The 21,385-nt window shown below is 47.9% G+C and overlaps 1 protein-coding gene across 1 annotated transcript in view; it reads left to right on the top strand.

The window, feature by feature from the left end:
• Window positions 1–21,385, top strand: part of LOC129715979 (autophagy-related protein 16-1-like) — a 75,602-nt gene that overhangs the window by 35,740 nt on the left and 18,477 nt on the right. The window contains exons 11-15 of the mRNA XM_055665865.1: window positions 2,933–3,026; window positions 4,268–4,373; window positions 8,252–8,322; window positions 10,058–10,129; window positions 13,566–13,686. Coding sequence (XP_055521840.1) covers window positions 2,933–3,026; window positions 4,268–4,373; window positions 8,252–8,322; window positions 10,058–10,129; window positions 13,566–13,686 — 464 coding nt within the window. The remainder of the gene's footprint in view (window positions 1–2,932; window positions 3,027–4,267; window positions 4,374–8,251; window positions 8,323–10,057; window positions 10,130–13,565; window positions 13,687–21,385) is intronic.

Raw genomic sequence — 21,385 nt, 5'->3', positions numbered from 1 at the left:
GAAAGTATCCAGAGAACCTGCCTCCACCGCCCTCTGAGGCAGAGAATTCCACAGACTCACAACTCTCTGAGTGAAAAAGTGTTTCCTCGTCTCCGTTCTAAATGGCTTACCCTTTATTCTTAAACTGTGGCCCCTACTGTGGGCTCCCCCAACATCGGGAACATGTTTCCTGCCTCTAGCGTGTCCAAACCCTTAATAATCTTATATGTTTCAATAACATACCCTCTCATCCTTCTAAACTCCAGAGTGTACAAGCCCAGCTGCTCCATTCTCTCAGCATATGACAGTCCCGCCCTTCCGGGAATTAACCTGGTGAACCTACGCTGTACTCCCTCAATAGCAAGAATGTCCTTCCTCAAATTAGGGGACCAAAACTGCACACAATACTCCAGGTGTGGTCTCACTAGGGCCCTGTACAACTGCAAAAGGACCTCTTTGCTCATATACTCAACCCCTTTAGTTATGACGTCCAACATGCCATTCGCTTTTTATACTGCCTGCTGTACCTGCATGCTTACTTTCATTTACTGATGAACAAGGACCTCCAGATCCCGTTGTACTTCCCCTTTTCCCAACTTGACGCCATCCCGGGAATTAACCTTGTAAACCTACGCTGCACTCCTTCAATAGCAAGAATGTCCTTCCTCAAATGGAGTCGAACTCAATTGGACTTTACCTTGCACTAAACGTTATTCCCTTTATCATGTATCTGTACACTGTGGACGTCTCGATTGTAATCATGTATTGTCTTTCTGCTGACTGGTTAGCACGCAACAAAAGCTTTTCACTGTACCTCGGGACACGGGACAATAAACTAAACTGAAATTGAACCAATAGGTAGAGCAACAGGGAAGATACAATAGACAATAGGTGCAGGAGTAGGCCATCAGCCCTTCGAGCCAGCATCGTCCCTACATCGCAGAATATAGTTCCCAGCAGCGGTATAGTTGCTGCCTCACAGCGCTAGAGACCCGGGTTCGATCCCAACTACGGGTGCTGTCTGTACGGAGTTTGTACGTTCTCCCCGTGACCTGCGTGGGTTATCTCCGAGATCTTCAGTTTCCTCCTACGCTCTTTAGACAACAGGTGCAGGAGGAGGCCATTCGGCCCCTTCGAGCCAGCACCACCATTCACTGTGATCATGGCTGATCATCCACAATCAGATCATCCACCCCGTTCTTGCCTTCTCCCCATATCCCCTGTCTCCAAAGACGTACAGGTTTGGCAATAGGTATAAATGTAATAATTGTCCCTAGTGTGTAGGCTAGCGTCAGTGTGCGGGGATCGCTGGCCGCTGCAGAATAGGTGGGCATGTTTACAATGAAGCCATCCACAGTGTACAGATACAGGGTAAAATGAATAAATAAAGATGCTAAAAGCTGGAGTCTGGAACGCGCTGCCAGGGGTGGTGGTGGAGGCACACACAATAGTGACGTTTAATATGCTTTTAGATAGGTATGTGTACGAAAGAACTGCAGATGCTGGTTTAAGTCGAAGGTAGACACAAAATGCTGGAGTAACTCAGCGGGACAGGCAGCATCTCTGGAGAGAAGGAATGGGCGACATTTCGGATCGAGACCCTTCTTCAAACTGATGTCAGGGGAGGGGGCGGGACAAAGATAGAATGTAGTCGGAGACAGTAAGACTGGGGGGAGAACTGGGAAGGGGAGGTGATGGAGAGAGAGGGAAAGCGAGGGCTACCTGAAGTTAGAGAGGTCAATGTTCATACCACTGGGGTGTAAACTGACCAAGCGAAATATGAGCTGGGCCTCAACTTTGACAGTGGAGGAGGCCCAGGACAGGAAGGTCAGATTGGGAATGGGAGGGGGAGTTGAAGTGCTGAGCCACCGGGAGATCAGGTAGGTTATGACAGACTGAGCGGAGGTGTTCAGCGAAACGATCGCCGAGCCTGCACTTGGTCTCGCCGATGTAGAGAAGTTGACACCTGGAACAGCGGATACAGTAGATGAGGTTGGAGGAGGTGCAGGTGAACCTCTGCCTCACCTGGAAAGACTGATGGGGTCCTTGGATGGAGTCGAGCAGGGAGGTAAAAGGACAGGTGTTGCATCTCCTGCAGCAGGGGAAAGTACCCGGTGAGGGGGTTTTATATATACTTGCACGTGGATATGTCGGGCATGGACATCTAAATGGTGTCAAGTTGGGGAAAGGGGAAGTACAACGGGATCTGGGGTTCATCAGTCAATGAAAGTAAGCATGCAGGTACAGCAGGCAGTGAAGAAAGCGAATGGCATGTTGGCCTTCATAACTACAGGAGTTGAGTACAGGAGCAAAGAGGTCCTTCTGCAGTTGTACAGGGCCCTAGTGAGACCACACCTGGAGGATTGTGTGCAGTTTTGGTCTCCTAATTTTAGGAAGGACATTCTTGAGGTAGTGCAGCGTAGGTTTACAAGGTTAATTCCTGGGATGGTGGGACTGTCATATGCTAAGAATGGAGCGGCTGGGCTTGTATACTCTGGAGTTTAGAAGGATGAGAGGGTATCTCATTGAAACAGATAAGATTATTAAGGGTTCGGACACTCTAGAGGTAGGAAACATGTTCCCGATGTTGGGGGAGTCCAGAACCAGGGGCCACAGTTTAAGAATAAGGGGTAAGCCATTTAGAACGGAGATGAGGAAACACTTTTTCTCACAGAGAGTGGTGAGTCGGTGGAATTCTCTGCCTCAGAGGCCGGTTCTCTGGATACTTTCAATAGAGAGCTAGATAGGGCTCTTAAAGATAGCGGTGTCAGGGGATATGGGGAGAAGGCAAGAACGGGGTATTGATTGGGGATGATCAGCCATGATCACATTGAATGGCGCTGCTGGCTCGAAGGGCCGAATGGCCTACTCTGCACCTATTGTCTATTGTGTGTTGACATTGTGGGCCGAAGGGCCCGTTGGTGTGCGGTACTGATCTGTGTGCCTCTCTCAGGATGCGGTCCAGTGCTTCTTGCAGTTCGATTGACTGCAGCCCATCGGGATTCTTCGCCTTCACCAGAGTCCCAGTTCAAGTTCGGCACAGCGTGGTGAGTGGTCACCATGAAATTTTAAATTTAGATTTATTCAAATAATGACGGTACTATTTGCAATACGGAATCATTCCAAAAACAAGACGGGCAACGATGGCGCAGCGGGTAGAGTCGCTGCCTCACAGCGCCGGAGACCCAGGTTCGATCCCGACCACGGGCGCCGTCTGTACGGAGTTTGCACGTTCTCCCCGTGACCTGCGTGGGTTTTCTCCGGGTGCTCCGGTTTCCTCCCACACTCCAAAGACGTGCAGGTTTCTAGGTTAATTGGCTTGGTAATAAATGTAAAAATTGTCCCTAGTGGGTGTAGGATTGTGTTAATAGACACTAGGTGCAGGAGTAGGCCATTCGGCCCTTCGAGCCAGCACCGCCATTCAATGTGATCATGGCTGATCATCCCCAATCAGTACCCGGTTCCTGCCTTCTCCCCATATCCCCTGACTCCGTTATCTTTAAGAGCCCTATCTAGATCTCTCTCTTGGAAGTATCCAGAGAACCGGCCTCTGGGGCAGAGAATTCCACAGACTCACAACTCACTGTGTGAAAAAGTGTTTCGTCATCCCCGTAATGCCCGGCCACTATAATGCATGTCAAACAAATATTCTAAATAAACTATCATAGAACCATATCACCATCCTGATTGAGAATACATTCCCCCCGCGCTGCCCAGCGGTCCCAGATATCCCCCAGGGTGCCCGTGGACAGCGCGTAGCCTCTCTCTAACACCACCTGAGTACGGGCGTAACCCCCGGAGAAGGGGCAGGCAGCCGGCTCGGGCAGATCCCGCTTCCGCCTGGCGCCGTGACTCGCGGATGGCCAGCTTGGCCAGGCCCAGGAGCAACCCAACCAGGACATCTTCAGCCCCAAACCCTCTCCCCTACACACATGGTGTCCAGAGGTGAGGGTGGTGGGTGTGAAGTGCATCCAGGTGGCAAGGAGCAGCCCCCCTTTAGGTATTGGAACAGGGGGCTGCAGCCTCATGCACTTTTTGTGTGTGTGTGGATAGGGGGCGCCTGTACTGTGGGGGGGGGGCAGTCGAGTGTGGGGGTGAGGTGGGGGTGAGGGAGGGAGGGGCGAGGGTGAGGTGGTGCAACGTGTGGGGGAGTGATAGGTAGCTGCGCTGTGGGCGGGGGGGTGAGGGAGGGGTGGAGGGGTGATAGATGGCCTCACTGTGGGAAGGATGGGCCCTCTTTACCCCGGTTAACCCCGTGTTTTACCGTCTCCGGCCGCTCGGCACACAGACAGCCCACGACGGGGAGGTGAACGCTGTCAGGTTCTCCCCAAACTCCAAGGTCGTTGCCACGGGCGGCAGTGACAGGAAGGTGAAGCTGTGGGAGATTGTTGGAGGTAAGATTCTCCTGCCGGCACCTCTGCCCGTCACCGCGGCAACTTGCACAATTACCCCTTTTTGGAGACTCAGCGCGAAAACAGGCGTGAACATAGAAACATGGAAAATGGGTGCATGAGTAGGCCAGTCGGCCCTTCGAGCCAGCACCGCCATTCAATGTGATCATGACTGATCATCCCCAATCAGTACCCCGTTCCTGCCTTCTCCCCATAATCCCTTGATTCCATTAGCCCTAAGAGCTAAATCGAACTCTCTCTTGAAAACATCCAGTGAATCGGCACTGCCTTCTGCGGCAAAGAATTCCACAGATTCACAACTCTCTGGTGCACTGCCTCAGGGATTCTCTGCCTCAGAAGGCGGTGGAGGCCGGTTCTCTGGATACTTTCAAGAGGGAGCTGGATAGGACTTTTAAAGATAGCGGAGTCAGAGGATATGTGGAGAAGGCAGGAACGGGGTACTGATTGGTGATGATCAGGCATGATCACATTGAATGGCGGTGCTGGCTCGAAGGGCCGAATGGCCTCTACTCCTGCACCTGTTGTCTATTGTGTGGGGGGAAACCGGAGAAAACCTACGCAGGTGACGGGGAGGACGGGCAAACTCCGCAGAGACAGAACCCGAGGCCAGGATCGATCCGGGGTCTCTGGCGCTGTGAGGCAGCAGCTCTACCCGCTGCGCCCCCGTGCTGCCCCAGCGGGGTAACAAGTGTTATTTGGTCATGTTCCTGGGAAGGTGTCTGAGGTTGGAGTAACTCAGCGGGATGGGCAGCATCTCTGGAGCGAAGGAATTGGCGACGTTTCGGGTCGAGACCCTTCTTCAGAGAACGTTAAATCGGAAGTGTCAGTGATGCAGTTGAACAAAGGGGACTATGAAGGCATGAGAGAGGAGCTGGCCAAGGTAGACTGGAAAGGGATCCTAGCAGGAATGACGGAGGAACAGCAATGGCAGGAATATCTGGGCATAATCCGGAAGATGCAGGATCATTTTATTCCAAAAAGTAAGAAAGATTCTAAGGGGAGTAGGAGGCAACCGTGGCTGACAAGAGAAGTTAGGGATAGAATAAAACTAAAAGAAAAGATGTATAACACAGCAAAGAGTAGCCGGAAGCCAGAGGATTGGGAAACTTTCATAGGACAACAGAAGGAAACAAAACGGGCAATACGGGCTGAAAAGATGAAGTACGAAGGGAAGCTGGCCAGGAATATAAAGATGGACAGTAAAAGCTTCTTTAGATATGTTAAGGGAAAAAGAGTAGCAAAGTCAAATGTGGGTCCCTTGAAGGCAGACACGGGTGAAATTATTATGGGTAACAAGGAAATGGCAGAAGAGTTGTATAGGTACTTCGAATCTGTCTTCACTAAGGAAGACACAAACAATCTCCCAGATGTACTGGAGGACAGAGGATCTAAGGGGGTAGAGGAACTGAAATAAATTTTCATTAGGCGAGAAATAGTATTGGTAGGCTAATGGGACTGAAGGATGATAAATCCCCTAGGCCTGATGGTCTGCATCCCAGGGTCCTCAGGGAGGTGGCTCTAGAAATAGTGGACACGTTGGTGATCATTTTCCAATGTTCAATAGATTCAGGATCAGTTCCTGTGGATTGGAGGATAGCTAATGTTATCCCACTTTTCAAGAAAGGAGCGAGAGAGAAAACGGGGAATTACAGACCAGTTAGCCTGACTTCGGTGGTGGGAAAGATGCTGGAGTCAATTATTAAAGAGGTAATAATGGGGCATTTGGATAGCAGTAAAATGATTAGTCCAAGTCAACATGGATTTATGAAAGGGAAATCATGCTTGACTAATCTTCTGGAATTTTTTGAGGATGTGACAAGTAAAATGGATGAAGGGGAGCCCGTGGATGTAGTGTATCTAGACTTTCAGAAAGCCTTTGATAAGGTCCCGCACGGGAGACTGGTGACTAAAATTAGAGCACATGGTATTGGGGGTAGGGTGTTGACATGGATAGAACATTGGTTGGCAGACCGGAAGCAAAGAGTAGGAGTGAACGGGTCCTTTTCAGAATGGCAGGCAGTGGCGAGTGGAGTGCCGCAAGGCTCAGTGTTGGGGCCGCAACTGTTTACCATATATATTAATGATTTGGAAATGGAATTAGGAGCAAGACTAGCAAGTTTGCAGATGACACAAAGTTGGGTGGCAGTGTGAACTGTGAAGAGGATGTTAGGAGGTTGCAGGGTGACTTCGACAGGTTGAGAGAGTGGGCAGATGCGTGGCAGATACAGTATAATATAGATAAATGTGAGGTTATCCACTTTGGCGACAAAAACAAGGGGGCAGATTATTATCTCAATGGGGTTAGGTTAGGTCAGGGGGAGGTACAGCGAGACCTGGGTGTCCTTGTACACCGGTCGCTGAAAGTTGGCGTGCAGGTACAGCAGGCAGTGAAGAAAGCTAATGGAATGTTGGTCTTCATAACAAGAGGATTTCAGTATTGGAGTAAAGAGGTTCTTCTGCATGTGTATAGGGCTCTGGTGAGACCACATCTGGAGTATTGTGTACAGTTTTGGTCTCCTAATTTGAGGAAGGACATCCTTGTGATTGAGGCAGTGCAGCGTAGGTTCACGAGATTGATCCCTGGGATGCGGGACTGTCATATGAGGAAAGATTGAAAAGACTAGGCTTGTATTCATTGGAGTTTAGAAAGGATGAGGGGGGATCTTATAGAAACATATAAAATTATAAAAGGACTGGACAAGCTAGATGCAGGAAAAATGTTCCCAATGTTGGGCGAGTCCAGAACCAGGGGCCACAGTCTTAGAATAAAGGGGAGGTCTTTTAAGACTGAGGTGAGAAAAAACTTTTTCACCCAGAGAGTTGTGAATTTGTGGAATTCCCTGCCACAGAGGGCAGTGGAGGCCAAGTCACTGGATGGATTTAAGAGAGAGTTAGACAGAGCTCTAGGGGCTGGTGGAGTCAAGGGATATGGGGAGAAGGCAGGCACGGGTTATTGATAGGGGACGATTAGCCATGATCACAATGAATGGCGGTGCTGGCTCGAAGGGCCGAATGGCCTCCTCCTGCATCTAGTTTCTATTTCAGACCGAACATCTCTCACTGTTATTCAACCGCTGATAGAAACATCACACAATCCCCTAAATAGTTCCGAACTTCTGTCTTCCATCTGAAGAAGGGTGTCGCTCGGAAATGTCACCCATTCCTTCTCTCCAGAGATGCTGCAAGTCCCGCTGAGTTACTCCAGCTCTTTGTGTCCATGTTTGGTTTAAACCAAGCATCTGCAGTTCCTTCCTGCACATCGACAGTGTATCTCTGCCTTAAGAGTCGCCATTGACTTGGCCTCCACAGCCTTGCCTCGACCGAAAACGTCAGGGCGGTCATGGTGGCGCAGCGGTAGAGTTGCCGCTTCGCAACGCTTGCAGCGCCGGAGACCCGGGTTCCATCCCGACTACAGGCTCTGACTTTCGGCGTGGAGTTCGCACGTTCTCCCCGTGACCTGCGTGGGTTTTCTCCGAGATTTTCGGTTTCCTCCCGCGCTCCAAACACGTGCAGGTTTGTAGGTTAATTGGCTTGGTAAAATTATCCATTGTGGGTGTAGGATGGCGTTAATGCGCGGGGATCGCTGGTCGGCACGGGGATCGCTGGTCAGCACGGGGATCGCTAGTCTGCGCAGGCCCGGTGGGACGAAAGGGCCTGTTTGATGCGCTGTATCTCTAAAGTAAACATTCCTTCTCTCCAGAGATGCTGCCTGTCCCGCTGCGTAACTCATTCGGTTTAAACCAGCACCTGCAGTTCCTTCCTACACAAGATGTCTGGAGCGATGGGGAGTGACGGGAGGAGGGGGGATGTGTCTCGATTGGGTTTTTGGTCTCCGCTAATCTTTCTCTCACCTCTGCAAGGAACCCTTGAGAACCAGAAGACCCTGGAAGGCAGCAATGATGGGGTGACCAGCATTGAATTTGACACCTCGGTGAGTGAGGGGGGGGGGGGGGGGGGGGGGGGGGGGGGGGGGGGGGGGGGGGGGGGGGGGGGGGGGGGGGGGGGGGTTAAGAGTTGGGTGTTAGAGGATGTTAGTTGTGGCAGGTATTGTCATGTCATTCAAAAGACATTTGGATCGGATAGGTTTAGAGGGAAGATAGACACAGGGTGCTGGAGTAACTCAGCGGTTCAGGCAGCATCTGTGGAGAACGTGTAAAGATTACGTTTCACAGAGTAACGCTGGAGTACCTCAGCGGGTCAGGTCGCATTTGTGGAGAACATGGATAGGTGACGTTTCACAGAGTGCTGGAGTAACTCAGCGGGACAGGCAGCATCTGTGGAGAACATGGGTAGGTGACGTTTCACAGAGTGCTGGAGTAACTCAGCGGGTCAGGCAGCATCTCTGGAGAAAAGGAATGGGTGACATTTCGGGTTGAGACCCTTCTTCAGACTGTGAGGCGGGGGAAAGGGGAACGAAAGAGGTGTTGGGGTTATGGGGCGAAGGCAGGAGAATGGGGTTAGGAGGGAGAGATAGATCAGCCATGATTGAATGGCAGAGTAGACCTGATGGGCCGAATGGCCTAATTCTGCTCCTATCGCATGAAGACTTCAGTTTAGTTTATTGTCACGTGTATCGAGGTACAGTGAAAAGCTTTTGTTGCGCGCTAACCAGTCAGCGGAAAGACAACACATGATTACAATCGAGCCGTCCACAGTGTACAGATACAGGATAATGGGAATACTGTTTAGTGCAAGGTAAAGCCAGCAAAGTCAGAACAAGAATATGCTGAGGATCGCCCATGAGGTAGATAATAGTTCAGCACAGCTCTCTGGTTGTGGTAGGATGGTTCCGTTGCCTGAGACGTGGATATGCAGGGAATGGAGGGATGTAGTTCATGTACAGGCAGATAAGACATGGTCTTGGCATCATGTTCAGCACAGACGTTGTGGGCCGAAGTGCCTGTTCCTATGACTGTAGACATAGGTGCAGGAGCAGGCCATTCGGCCCTTCGAGCCAGCACGGCCATTCAATATGATCATGGCTGATCATCCCCAATCAGTACCCCGTTCCTGCCTTCTCCCTATATCCCCTGACTCCGCTATCTTTAAGAGCCCTATCTAGCTCTCTCTTGAAATTATCCAGTGAACCGGCCTCCACCGCCCTCTGAGGAAGAGAATTCCACAGACTCGCCACCCTCTGTGAGAAAAAGTGTTTCCTCGTCTCCGTTCTAAATGGCTTACCCCTTATTCTTAAACTGTGGCCCCTGGTTCTGGACTCACATTTCTCTGTTTCAATTTAGTTTAGAGATACAGCGCAGAAACAGGCCCTTCGGCCCATCGAGTCCGCACCGGCCAGCGATCCCTGCACATTAACACTATCCTACACACACACACACACACACACACACACACACACACACACACACACACACACACACACACACACACCACACACACACACTAGGGACAATCTTTACACATACAACAAGCCAATTAGCCTACAAACCTGCACGTTTGTGGAGTGTGGGAGGAAACCAAAGATGTTGGAGAAAACTCACGGGGAGAACCTACAATCTCCATACAGACAGCGCCCGTGGCCGGGATCGAACCCGGGTCTCTGGCGCTGCAAGCGCTGTAAGGCAGCAACTGTACCGCTGCGCCACCGTGACTGCCCTGTACTGTACTGTTCCTGGATAACGTTCTACTCTCTCTCCTCTGCACTGTAGGGGCTGCACCTCTTGGCTGGATCCTACGATAACTCAGCACGTCTGTGGAGTCTCAAGGACTGCGAGCTGAAGGTGAGTTCAGGTTCAGCTTTATTCTGGCCTCGTGTACCGAGGTACAGTGAAAAGCTTCGCTTTGCATGCTAATTAATGAGAGTTTAGGATGAGAGGAAATCTTATAGAAACATATAAGATTATTAAGGGTTTGGACACGCTAGAGGCAGGAAACATGTTCCCGATGTTGGGGGAGTCCAGAGCCAGGGGCCACACAGTTTAAGAATAAGGGGTAAGCCATTTAGAACGGAGACGAGGAAACACTTTTTCTCACACAGAGAGTTGTGAGTCTGTGGAATTCTCTGCCCCAGAGGGCGGTGGAGGCTGGTTGTCTGGATGATTTCAAGAGAGAGCAAATAGGGCTCTTAAAGATAGCGGAGTCAGGGGATATGGGGAGAAGGCAGGAACAGTGTACTGATTGGGGATGATCAGCCATGATCACATTGAATGGCGGTGCTGGCTCGAAGGGCCGAATGGCCTACTCCTGCAACCATTGTCTATTGTTTATAGATCAGAAAACACTAAAGATAGACACAAAATGGTATTAGAAGAGACTGGGAACAAGAACTAGCTATAACATTTTCAAAAGAGAGCTGGGATAAAAACTATGTGCATAAATGCTCGATCAACGTACGACATACTCTAATTCAATATAAAACATTACATAGACTATATTATTCAAAAACTGAAATAAGTACATTTTTTGCCCAATGTCTCACCCATTTGTGATAAATGTCAGTCACAAGAAGCTAACATAGCGCACTCTTTTGTTTTCTGTATAAAAATTCAAAAATTCTGGAATGAAATATTTGAAATCTTCACAAAATTATTTAAAATAAAACTTGTACCAAAAGCAGAATGGATCATTTTTGGAATATCGGAAGATAACCCCGAATTAAACGTGTTTCCAAAGAACTTACTTAATTACGGGCTAATAATGGGAAAAAAGCTTATACTCAAATTTTCAAAAAATGCTCCAATACCAACAATAAAAATGTGGATTTCAAACATGTTCGAAACACTACACGTGGGAGAGATAAGACTCCTCCTAGCAGGCAAAGCAGACCACTTCCAAAAGACGTGGTCTGCATTTACGGAACTATTACAAGCATAAGGTGCAATAGTAATTTAAAATATAAATGGTGCCAGGATCTGGTAACGGGGGGTATAAAATATATTTTTTTTTAACACGGTTGGTATATCCTTTTTTGCGGAGTTTTGTGTTACAATAGAGCGATTATTTTTCCTTTTTTTTCTTTTCTTTCTAGGGTCTTATTTCCTTTCTTTACTTCCTTCTCTAATTTCTTCCCTAAGGGGCTTTCTTTTCCCAACACTTTCCTGCACCTTCACGATTCTTGCACACTTTCCTTACTTCTTTTATTTCTACTTTTTTAAAGCTCGAAAAACGAAGTGGTACAACAAAATGTAATAAGATATATGTGATGTGTTTTATTGTAATTTACTGTACTTCTAATAAAAAAAAAATAAAAAGATAGACACAAAATGCTGGGGTAACTCCGCGGGACAGGCAACATCTGTGGAGAGAAGGAATGGGTGACATTTCGGGTCGAGACCCTTCTTCGGACTGAGAGTCGGGGAGAGGGGAAACTAGAGATATGGAAGGATACAATGAACAAAATGAAAGGTGTGAAAAGGACAAATCAAAGCCAGCAACAATGATCAGTTCAGTTTATTTTATTGTCACGTGTACCGAGGTGCAGTGAAAAGCTTTTGTTGCGCGCTAACCAGTCAGCGGAAAGACAATACATGATTACAATCGAGCCGTCCACAGTGTACAGATACAGGATAAAGGGAATAATGTTCACAAGTTATAGGAGTAGAATTAGGCCATTCGGTCTATTGAGTCTGTAGACAATAGGTGCAGGAGTAGGCCAGAAATGTCCTCCAGAGATGCTGCCTGACCCGCTGAGTTACTCCAGCACTCTGTGAAACAATACAATACAATACAATTTATTTGTCGTTTGGACCCCGTTGAGGTCCAAACGAAATGTCGTTTCTGCAGTCATACATACAAAACGAAAAAGACCCAAGACACAACACAATTTACACAAACATCCTTCACAGCGCATCTTCTCGCTGTGAAGGAAGGCAAAAAAAACATATCTCTCCCCTGCACTCCCCTCTCCCCCCATGTCAGAGTCAAAGACAGAGTCAAAGCCCCCAGCGGGCGATGTTAAATGTCCCTGCAGCCATTAAAGCCACGCCGGGTGATGCAAGGCCACGCACCGGGTCTTGGTGTTAGAGCCCCGGCGGGCTCTTGGTGTTGGAGCCCCCGGCGGGCGCTCACAAAGTCCCGCGGCAATTCCAAGCCGCGCGGGGCAGGGATGTAAGGCCCCGCTCCAGGTAATCTTGAAACCCCGCAACTCGGGCGGGAGAAGTCGCCGTTGCGGAAGCCCCGAAAAGCGGTCTCCAACCAGGGACCCACGGGCTCCCGGTATTTCCGTCCACAGACCTGCGGTAGGAGCTTCCGAAACTCCGGGGGTCGGGCCACAGCAGCGCTCCACCACAGCTCCACCCGCTCCGGACTGGGCCAGCTCCGTGAAGGTGAGTCGTCCGCAGCTCCGCGACTGGAGCCCCAGGTCGTTCCTGCCGGAGGCCGCTCCACGTAGCAGCCCCAACGACAATGGAGACCCGACAAAGAAAAGGTCGGGTCTCCCGTGCAGGGGAAAGAATTTAGAGTTTCCCCCCACCCCCCGCCCCCCACACACATACCCCGATAAAAATTAATTAAAAACTACATTTAAATAAACGGAAAATAATAAAAAAACAGACGGACTGCAGAGGCCGCTGCTGACGAGAGTCGCGCTGCCCACAAAACGTCACCTATCCATGTTCTCCACAGATGCTGCCTGACCCGCTGAGTTACTCCAGCACTCTGTGAAACGTCACCTACCCATGTTCTCCACAGATGCTGCCTGACCTGCTGAGTTACTCCAACTATTGCAAAAGACAATAGGTGCGGTAGTAGGGCATTCGGCCCTTCGAGCCAGCTCCGCCATTAAATGTGACCATGGCTGATCATCCACAATCAGTAACCCGTTCCTGTCTTCACCCCATATCCCCTGATTCCACTAGCCCCCAGCTCTATCTAACTCTCTTTTATATACATCCAGTGAATAGGCCTCCACTGCCTTCAGTGGCAGAGAATTCCACAAACTCGCAACTCTCTGGGTGAAAATGTTTTCTCATCTCAGTTTTAAATGGCCTCACCCCTCTATTCTTAGACTGTGTGACCCCCTGGTTAGGGACTCCCCCCAACATTGGGAACATTTCTCCTGCATCTAGCTTGACCAGTCTTTATTTATAATTTCATAAGTTTCTAAACCAACGGAACCGAGACGGCCGTCCCAGACTCGAGCGGGGATAGTAGTGGTTTGGGTTTTCAAAAGAATGTTTCTTGTATTAATCGGTTTCTCCCTCGCTTGTCCCCGCTCAGCACACTCTGTCAGGCCACGGGGCCAAGGTCACGGCTGCAAAGTTCAAGTTCCATTTACAAGAGGCGGTGACAGGGAGTCACGATCGAACGCTGAAGATCTGGGACCTCAACAAACCCGCTTGTGAGTGAGTCTCGGGGTCGTGGGGTCAAAGAGACATAGGGTCAAAGAGTCATAGGGTCATAGAGACATAGGGTCATAGGGTTATTGGGTCATAGAGACATAGGGTCATAGGGTTATTGGGTCATAGGGTCATAGAGACATAAGGTCACAGGGTTATTGGTTCATAGGGTCACAGAGACATAGGGTCACAGGGTCATAGAGACATAGGGTCATCAGACTGATTGTGATTGAGGCAGTGCAGCGTAGGTTCACGATTGATCCCTGGGATGGCGGGACTGTCATATGAGGAAAGATTGAAAAGACTAGGCTTGTATTCACTGGAGTTTAGAAGGATGAGGGGACGATCTTATAGAAACGTATAAAATTATAAAAGGACTGGACAAGCTAGATGCAGGAAAAATGTTCCCAATGTTGGGCGAGTCCAGAACCAGGGGCCACAGTCTTAGAATAAAGGGGAGGTCATTTTAGACTGAGGTGTGAAGAAACTTTTTCACCCAGAGAGTTGTGAATTTGTGGAATTCCCTGCCACAGAGGCCAAATCACTGGATGTATTTAAGAGAGAGTTAGTTAGAGCTCTAGGGGCTAGTGGAGTCAATGGATATGGGGAGAAGGCAGGCACGGGTTATTGATAGGGGACGATCAGCCATGATCACAATGTATGGTGGTGCTGGCTCGAAGGGCTGAATGGCCTCCTCCTGCACCTGTTTCTATGTTTCTATAAGGTCATAGAGACAATGGGTTATAGGGTCAAAGATGTCGAGGATGATGGGGGTTTAAGTGTTAATGTGTGATGCTCTAGGTAGGAGAATCTTCACCAAAGATTGTTGCAAAATGCAATCTGTCTACCTCCAGAAACCACAAATCAGATTTTTGTTTAGTGGGTAAACGGGCGTAAGCAGCTGACGGTTGAACTTTGTGTTCAGCATAGTTGCCCCTGAACTATGCGACACTTACAGCAGAGTTTTCTGTATATTCACTTTGTATTTTCCACGTGCAAATCCACCTGTTATTCATTAGCCAGCGGTCGTAAGTAAGTGAAGCGGGCTCGTCTGCGACACATGCGATCTGTCGCAACACATTTCCCCATCACACACCCCCCCCAGTCACGTACACATAAACACTTAACACTTAAACTCCCCCATCCTCTACATCGAGTCACAGAGTCTCGTCCCTGTTCCACTTTGCCGATTTTTCGTAGGTTGTAGCTGGTGCTGATCGGTGAATTGGCTCATTGGGGGGGAAAAAACATAAGCAGTAGTTTTCAGAACCAAGGATAACCGACCGGTAATGTCAAATGTCCGCCGAGCTTCACAGCCGTGTATATCTGGCTTCTGAAAAGGTTGTCTCCTTGTCTCCTTCTCCCCCCTTCGCCACCTTCTTCTCCCTCCTCCCCTCTTTTAAAGGACTTACCGTGCGCTGTGCATTGGTCGTCTTAATTATAGCGCCAACCTTCCTGTTCATCGCGGTGTGTGTCTGTATCACATTGGCTTTGCACCGTGTGAATTGTTTTAGACAGGGCAAGCGGGGAAAGAGCTGTGTAAAATATTTGCACGGGCTGGTGAAGGGGTGTGTGTGTGTGTGTGTGTGTGTGTGTGTGTGTGTGTGTGTGTGTGTGTGTGTGTGCGTGCGCGCCTCTTAAACATTCACACGGGCCAGTGAAAATAGCCTGTGGGACAGGCTCATTAGAGTCTAGAGACTTAATGTTAGAGACATGAGGCCCTAGGAGGTCTTTGTAACTCTCCTTCATGCTCGATAGTAGCCCCCGCCTACTCGAGGCCTCAGCTAGGTCGCGGCGTTTTTTTCTTTCTTTTAAAAACTAAAAGATAAAAAGAAAAAAAAAGAAAAAGAAGAGAGAAAAGGAAAAAACAAAACCCCCCTAAACTAAAGAAAAATTAAAAAAAAAAAGCAAAACAGAATCTGGGCTGCAAAGAGTTTCAACAATTTAAGTCCCTGTTTGGCGTCAAGTCCGTTCCACCGTATAAAGGTAAAATAATTATTATAACAGTTGGAGGGGGGACAATTGATGTGTGAAAATGTTGAATAAATCTTCCTCAAATCCTATCAAATTTAACCAACAATGTCACTCCTGATTTTTTCTAAATGTAAGCATGATATCGTTTCAGAGTACCACTGGAGTGTGGTCAGAGGGTTAGAGTCTTTCCATTGAAATAAAATAGATCTTCTGTCGATTAATGTGGTAAAAGCAATCAGCCGATGGGCGGAGCGGGACAGATGGATAGAATCTAACATTGATAGCCCCAAAATTGCAGTAATAGGATAAGTTGTAAATCAATACCTAAGACTACAGAAATAGTATCAAAGATTTATTTCCAATATTTTTCCAAAAGAGGGCAGGACAGGATCAAATCGTATGGGTTAGTGAGGCCACTTCAGAGTTACATCTGTCACAGGTAGGATTTATATGACCATAGAAACAAGCCAACTTATCTTTGGACATATGAGCTCTGTGAACCACCTTGAATTGTATCAAAGCGTGTCTTGCACACATTGAAGAGGTATTAACTAATTAATAATAATAATAATAATAATACATTTTATTTATGGGCGCCTTTCAAGAATCTCAAGGACCTTACAAAAATTTAGCAGGTAGAGGAAAAACATGTAAGGAGAATGAAATAAATAGTAGAGACATGACTAGTACACAAATTAAAGACAGAATTCAATTCAAAACACAATATGAGGCAATTAATGCACAGATGAAAAGGGACGGCACGTGGGGCTAAGGATAGGCAGAGGTGAAGAGATGGGTCTTGAGGTGGGACTGGAAGATGGTGAGGAACACGGAATTGCGGATCAGTTGGGGGAGGGAGGTCCAGAGCCTGGGAGCTGCCCTGGAGAAGGCTCTGTCCCCAAAACTGCAGAGGTTGGACTTGTGGATGGAGAGGAGACCGGCTGATGTGGATCTGAGGGGCCGTGAGGGTTGGTAGGGGGAGAGGAGGTCAGTGAGATATGGGATATAATTGAAGAATCCTCTCCCATTTCTCTATAGATAAAGACATTTGAAGTTCTCTTTCCCAGTCATTCTTAATTTTATCAAATGAAGTTTCAAAATCAATTCATAAATAGTCGTTATTAAGCCTTTCTGATAAGGATTCAAATGTAAAATGTTTTCCAATATTTCGGTTTGTTGTGGTAGCGGAAAAAGGGGTGATAATAATAATAATAATATATTTTATTGTCATTGCACATATAACCATATAACAATTACAGCACGGAAACAGGCCATCTCGGCCCTACAAGTCCGTGCCGAACAAATTTTTTTTCCCCTTAGTCCCACCTGCCTGCACTCATACCATAACCCTCCATTCCCTTCTCATCTATATGCCTATCCAATTTATTTTTAAATGATACCAATGAACCTGCCTCCACCACTTCCACTGGAAGCTCATTCCACACCGCTACCACTCTCTGAGTAAAGAAGTTCCCCCTCATATTACCCCTAAACTTCTGTCCCTTAATTCTGAAGTCATGTCCTCTTGTTTGAATCTTCCCTATTCTCAAAGGGAAAAGCTTGTCCACATCAACTCTGTCTATCCCTCTCATCATTTTAAAGACCTCTATCAAGTCCCCCCTTAACCTTCTGCGCTCCAGAGAATAAAGACCTAACTTATTCAACCTATCTCTGTAACTTAGTTGTTGAAACCCAGGCAACATTCTAGTAAATCTCCTCTGTACTCTCTCTATTTTGTTGACATCCTTCCTATAATTGGGCGACCAAAATTGTACACCATACTCCAGATTTGGTCTCACCAATGCCTTGTACAATTTTTAACATTACATCCCAGCTTCTATACTCAATGCTCTGATTTATAAAGGCTAGCATACCAAAAGCTTTCTTTACCACCCTAGCTATATGAGATTCCACCTTCAAGGAACTATGCACGGTTATACCCAGATCCCTCTGTTCAACTGTATTCTTCAATTCCCTACCATTTACCATGTACGTCCTATTTTGATTTGTCCTGCCAAGGTGTAGCACCCCACATTTATCAGCATTAAACTCCATCTGCCATCTTTCAGCCCATTTTTCCAAATGGCCTAAATCACTGTAGACTTTGGTAGACTTTGGAAATACCTCCGCCACCTGTCCCGTCTCATTTCCTAACAGGAGGTCCAGCACTGCCCCTCCTCTAGTAGGTACCTCTATGTATTGCTGCAAAAAACTATCCTGCACACATTTTACAAACTCCAACCCATCCAGCCCATTTACAGAATGTGTTTCCCAGTCTATGTGTGGAAAATTGAAATCTCCCACAATCACTACCTTCTGCTTACTACTAATATCTGCTATCTCCTTACATATTTGCTCTTCCAATTCTCGTTCCCCGTTTGGCGGTCTACAATACACCCCTATAAGTGTTGCTACACCTTTCCCACTTCTCAATTCCACCCAAATAGCCTCCCTAGATGAGCCCTCCAATCTATCCTGCCAAAGCACTGCTGTAATATCTTCCCTGACTAGCAATGCAACACCTCCACCTCTTGCCCCTCCAATTCTATCACACCTGAAGCAACGAAATCCTGGAATATTTAGTTTCCAATCACAGCCCTCCTGCAACCATGTTTCACTGATCGCCACAACATCATACTTCCAGGTGTCTATCCAGACTCTAAGCTCATCCACTTTTCTTACAATGAAACACATAAGTGCAACGAGATTTGGTATGCAGCTTCCATCCGATGTCATAACTTAAATAACTAATACAATTTAGATTTAGAGACCCCGAGAACATGGATTGTAAAAATAACATTATAACAGTAAAACAGTTCAAACAGACTAAAGTGCAGATGTGTCTGTGCGACGTGACCATCCGAGGGAGACAGTCCAGGGGGGGTGGGGGCACTCAGCAGGGCCGGTTCAGAGCCGCTATAGCTCTGGGGATGAAGCTGTTCCTGAGTCTGGAGGTTCGGGCGCAGACGGCCTTGTAACGTCTGCCGGAGGGAAGTAGTTCGAACAGTCCATTATAAGGGTGTGAGGAGTCTTTATGGATGCTGACGGCCTTCCTGAGGCACCGTGTGTGGTAGATGCCCTCCAAGGCTGGTAGCTCTGTCCCAATGATCCTCTGCGCTCTGTGGACGACGCGCTGAAGAGCTCTCCTCTCCGCCTCCGTGCAGCTGAGATGCCACACAGAGATGCCATACGTTAATATGCTCTCTGTGGTGCAGCAGTAGAACGGTGTCAGCAGCTGTTGGGACAGACCAGTCCTTTTTAATGTTCTCAGGAAGAACAGTCGTTGCTGTGCCTTCTTGACCAGCGACTTAAACCACGAGGGTAGAGTGGCCTTCAAAAAATGTCTATTATGTAAATATCTAAAACATTAATATTTATTGGAGAGTTAAAACAACCATCCAAAAACAAATCACGAAAAGCTACTAATCCCTTCCTCTTCCATAACAGAAAGGCTTGATCAGTACTAGAAGGTTGGAAGAGAAAATTAGATATGATAGGACTCGAAAAGATAAAATCATTCAATCCAAAAAACTTACGAAATTGAAACCACATTCGGAATGTATGACTTATTATTGGGTTAGTCACATATTTATTCAATCTCGTAATTGTAAAGGTTAACGAGGCCCCTAGAATAGAAGCCAATGATAGCCCTTGTAAGGAATCACGTTCAACCTTTATCCATCCTGGGCATTGGGTATCTTCTAAATCCTTTGTCCAAAACGTTAAATAGCGAGCATTAACTGCCCAATAGTAGAATCTAAGGTTCGGCAGTGCCAAACCACTGTTTTTTTTAATTTCTGTAAGTATTTTTTACTTAGTCTGGAAGTTTTATTCTGCCATATATATGAAGAAAATTCACACAGGCCGGTGAAGGAAGCGTGTGTGTTGGTGTGTGTGTGTGCGGGTGTGCGTGTGCGTGCGTGTTCCACTCTGGCAGTCGCCGTTCCAGTTCCAAGTTTTTCAGGCAACTGCCGGCAACTTGACACTCGCCGGCACTCTGCTGAAAAATCCCCTAAGTGGGACAGGCCCATTAGAGTCTAGAGACCTAGTCATAGAGTCACGGAGCCTTAAGGGCTTGTCCCACTTGGGCGACCTAATCCGCGAGTTCTGGCGAGTTTGCCCTCGACTCATACTCGCAGCATTGTCGACACGAGGTCGTAGGAGGTCTTTGTAACTCTCCTTCATGCTCGAGAGTAGTCCCCGTGTACTCGAGGCCTCAGCTAGGTCGCGGCGTATTTTTCAACATGTTGAAAAATGCCCGCGAGTAAAAAAAAGGTCGCTATGGAAAATATCGATTTTTTTTTTACTAGCAGGTTTAGTCGAAGTAGGTCGTAGTATGTTAGTCGTAGGTAATCGAGGGTAGTCGAAGGTAGTCGTAGTCTTCATCATAGTTGAAGGGAGGTCGAAGGAGGTCGTCTTCACTCTACACTATTCAGTGTCCAAGTTAGTGGAAGCCAGTCTTCCACATAGTCGAAGCTAGTCTTCCACATAGTCGAAGGTAGTCTTCCACATGACACTTTTTCAAACGCTCCTAAACTCTTCCAAACTCGCCAATTAGGTCGCCCAAGTGGGACAGCCCCTTTAGCCATAGCCATGTAGAGCCATGGGAGCACACAATGGGTGGTGGGTGTATGGAACGAGCTGCCAGAGGAGGTAGATGAGGCTGGGACTATCCCGACGTTTAAGACACATTTAGATAGGTACATGGATAGGACGGGTTTGGAGGGATATGGGCTAAACGCAGGCAGGTGGGACTAGTATAGCTGGGGCATGTTGGCCGGTGTGGGCAAGTTGGGCCAAAGGGCCTGTTTCCATACTGTATCACTCTCTATCTTTCTGTTGTATCACTGTGCCATTCATAAATCAAAATGGGAGTCTAGATGTGGAATCCTAGGATGTGCGGATTATTGACAGGCAGGGATAATGTATTCCAGCCCTTCATACTAGCTCTTCATGTCAATAGACAACAGGTGCAGGAGTAGGCCATTCGGCCCTTCGTGATCATGGCTGATCATCCCCAATCAGTAGCCCGTTCCTGCCTGAAGCATATTAATATTTTTTTAATTTTTGAACTGTATTTCACGTTATTTAACCATAATCACACAGTACTTGCACCGCACGGATCAATAATACCAGTTCACAAACATCAATCAACCAATTATCAAGTTGTCTCGACCCGAAACGTCACCCATTCCATCTCCCCGGAGATGCTGCCTTGTGTTTGTCTACAACAGTTTCATCGTAAGCACGATGCACTGGACCTCCCCCCCCCCTGCGGCGACCAGCGTCACGGAAGGCTTCCACAGTCCCCGTGGGCACTGCGTGTTTTCCTCTCCGGAGACATGCAGGCACGGATAGAGTCGCCAACTGTCCCGTATTAGCCGGGACATCCGTTTGTCCCGAATGGGTCCGCCCTTGTCCCATATTTGACCGCTACTGCTCGGGTCGTCCGGCCCCGCCTCACCCGTCCCGACGTAGTGCAGCCCATGGAGTGCAGCAGCAGCAGCAACAGCAGCAGCGCCTCGTCCGTGGCCCCGTCGGTCGGTCAGCAGCTTTGGACCTTCGCTTACCGCTGACACCACCACCTCCCCTCCTTCTCACGGCCGATCAACGGTTCACGAGTTGTTCAAGTTCGAGTGAGTTTATTGTCATGTGTCCCTGTATAGGACAATGAAATTCTTGCTTTGCTTCAGCACACATAACATAGTAGGCATTTACTACAAAACA

The sequence above is a fragment of the Leucoraja erinacea genome, unplaced genomic scaffold (assembly GCF_028641065.1).
Source record: "Leucoraja erinacea ecotype New England unplaced genomic scaffold, Leri_hhj_1 Leri_156S, whole genome shotgun sequence".
Lineage (NCBI taxonomy): Eukaryota > Metazoa > Chordata > Chondrichthyes > Rajiformes > Rajidae > Leucoraja > Leucoraja erinaceus.
Note: the sequence above shows the minus strand (reverse complement) of the source record. Positions and strands in the feature narration are given on the sequence as shown.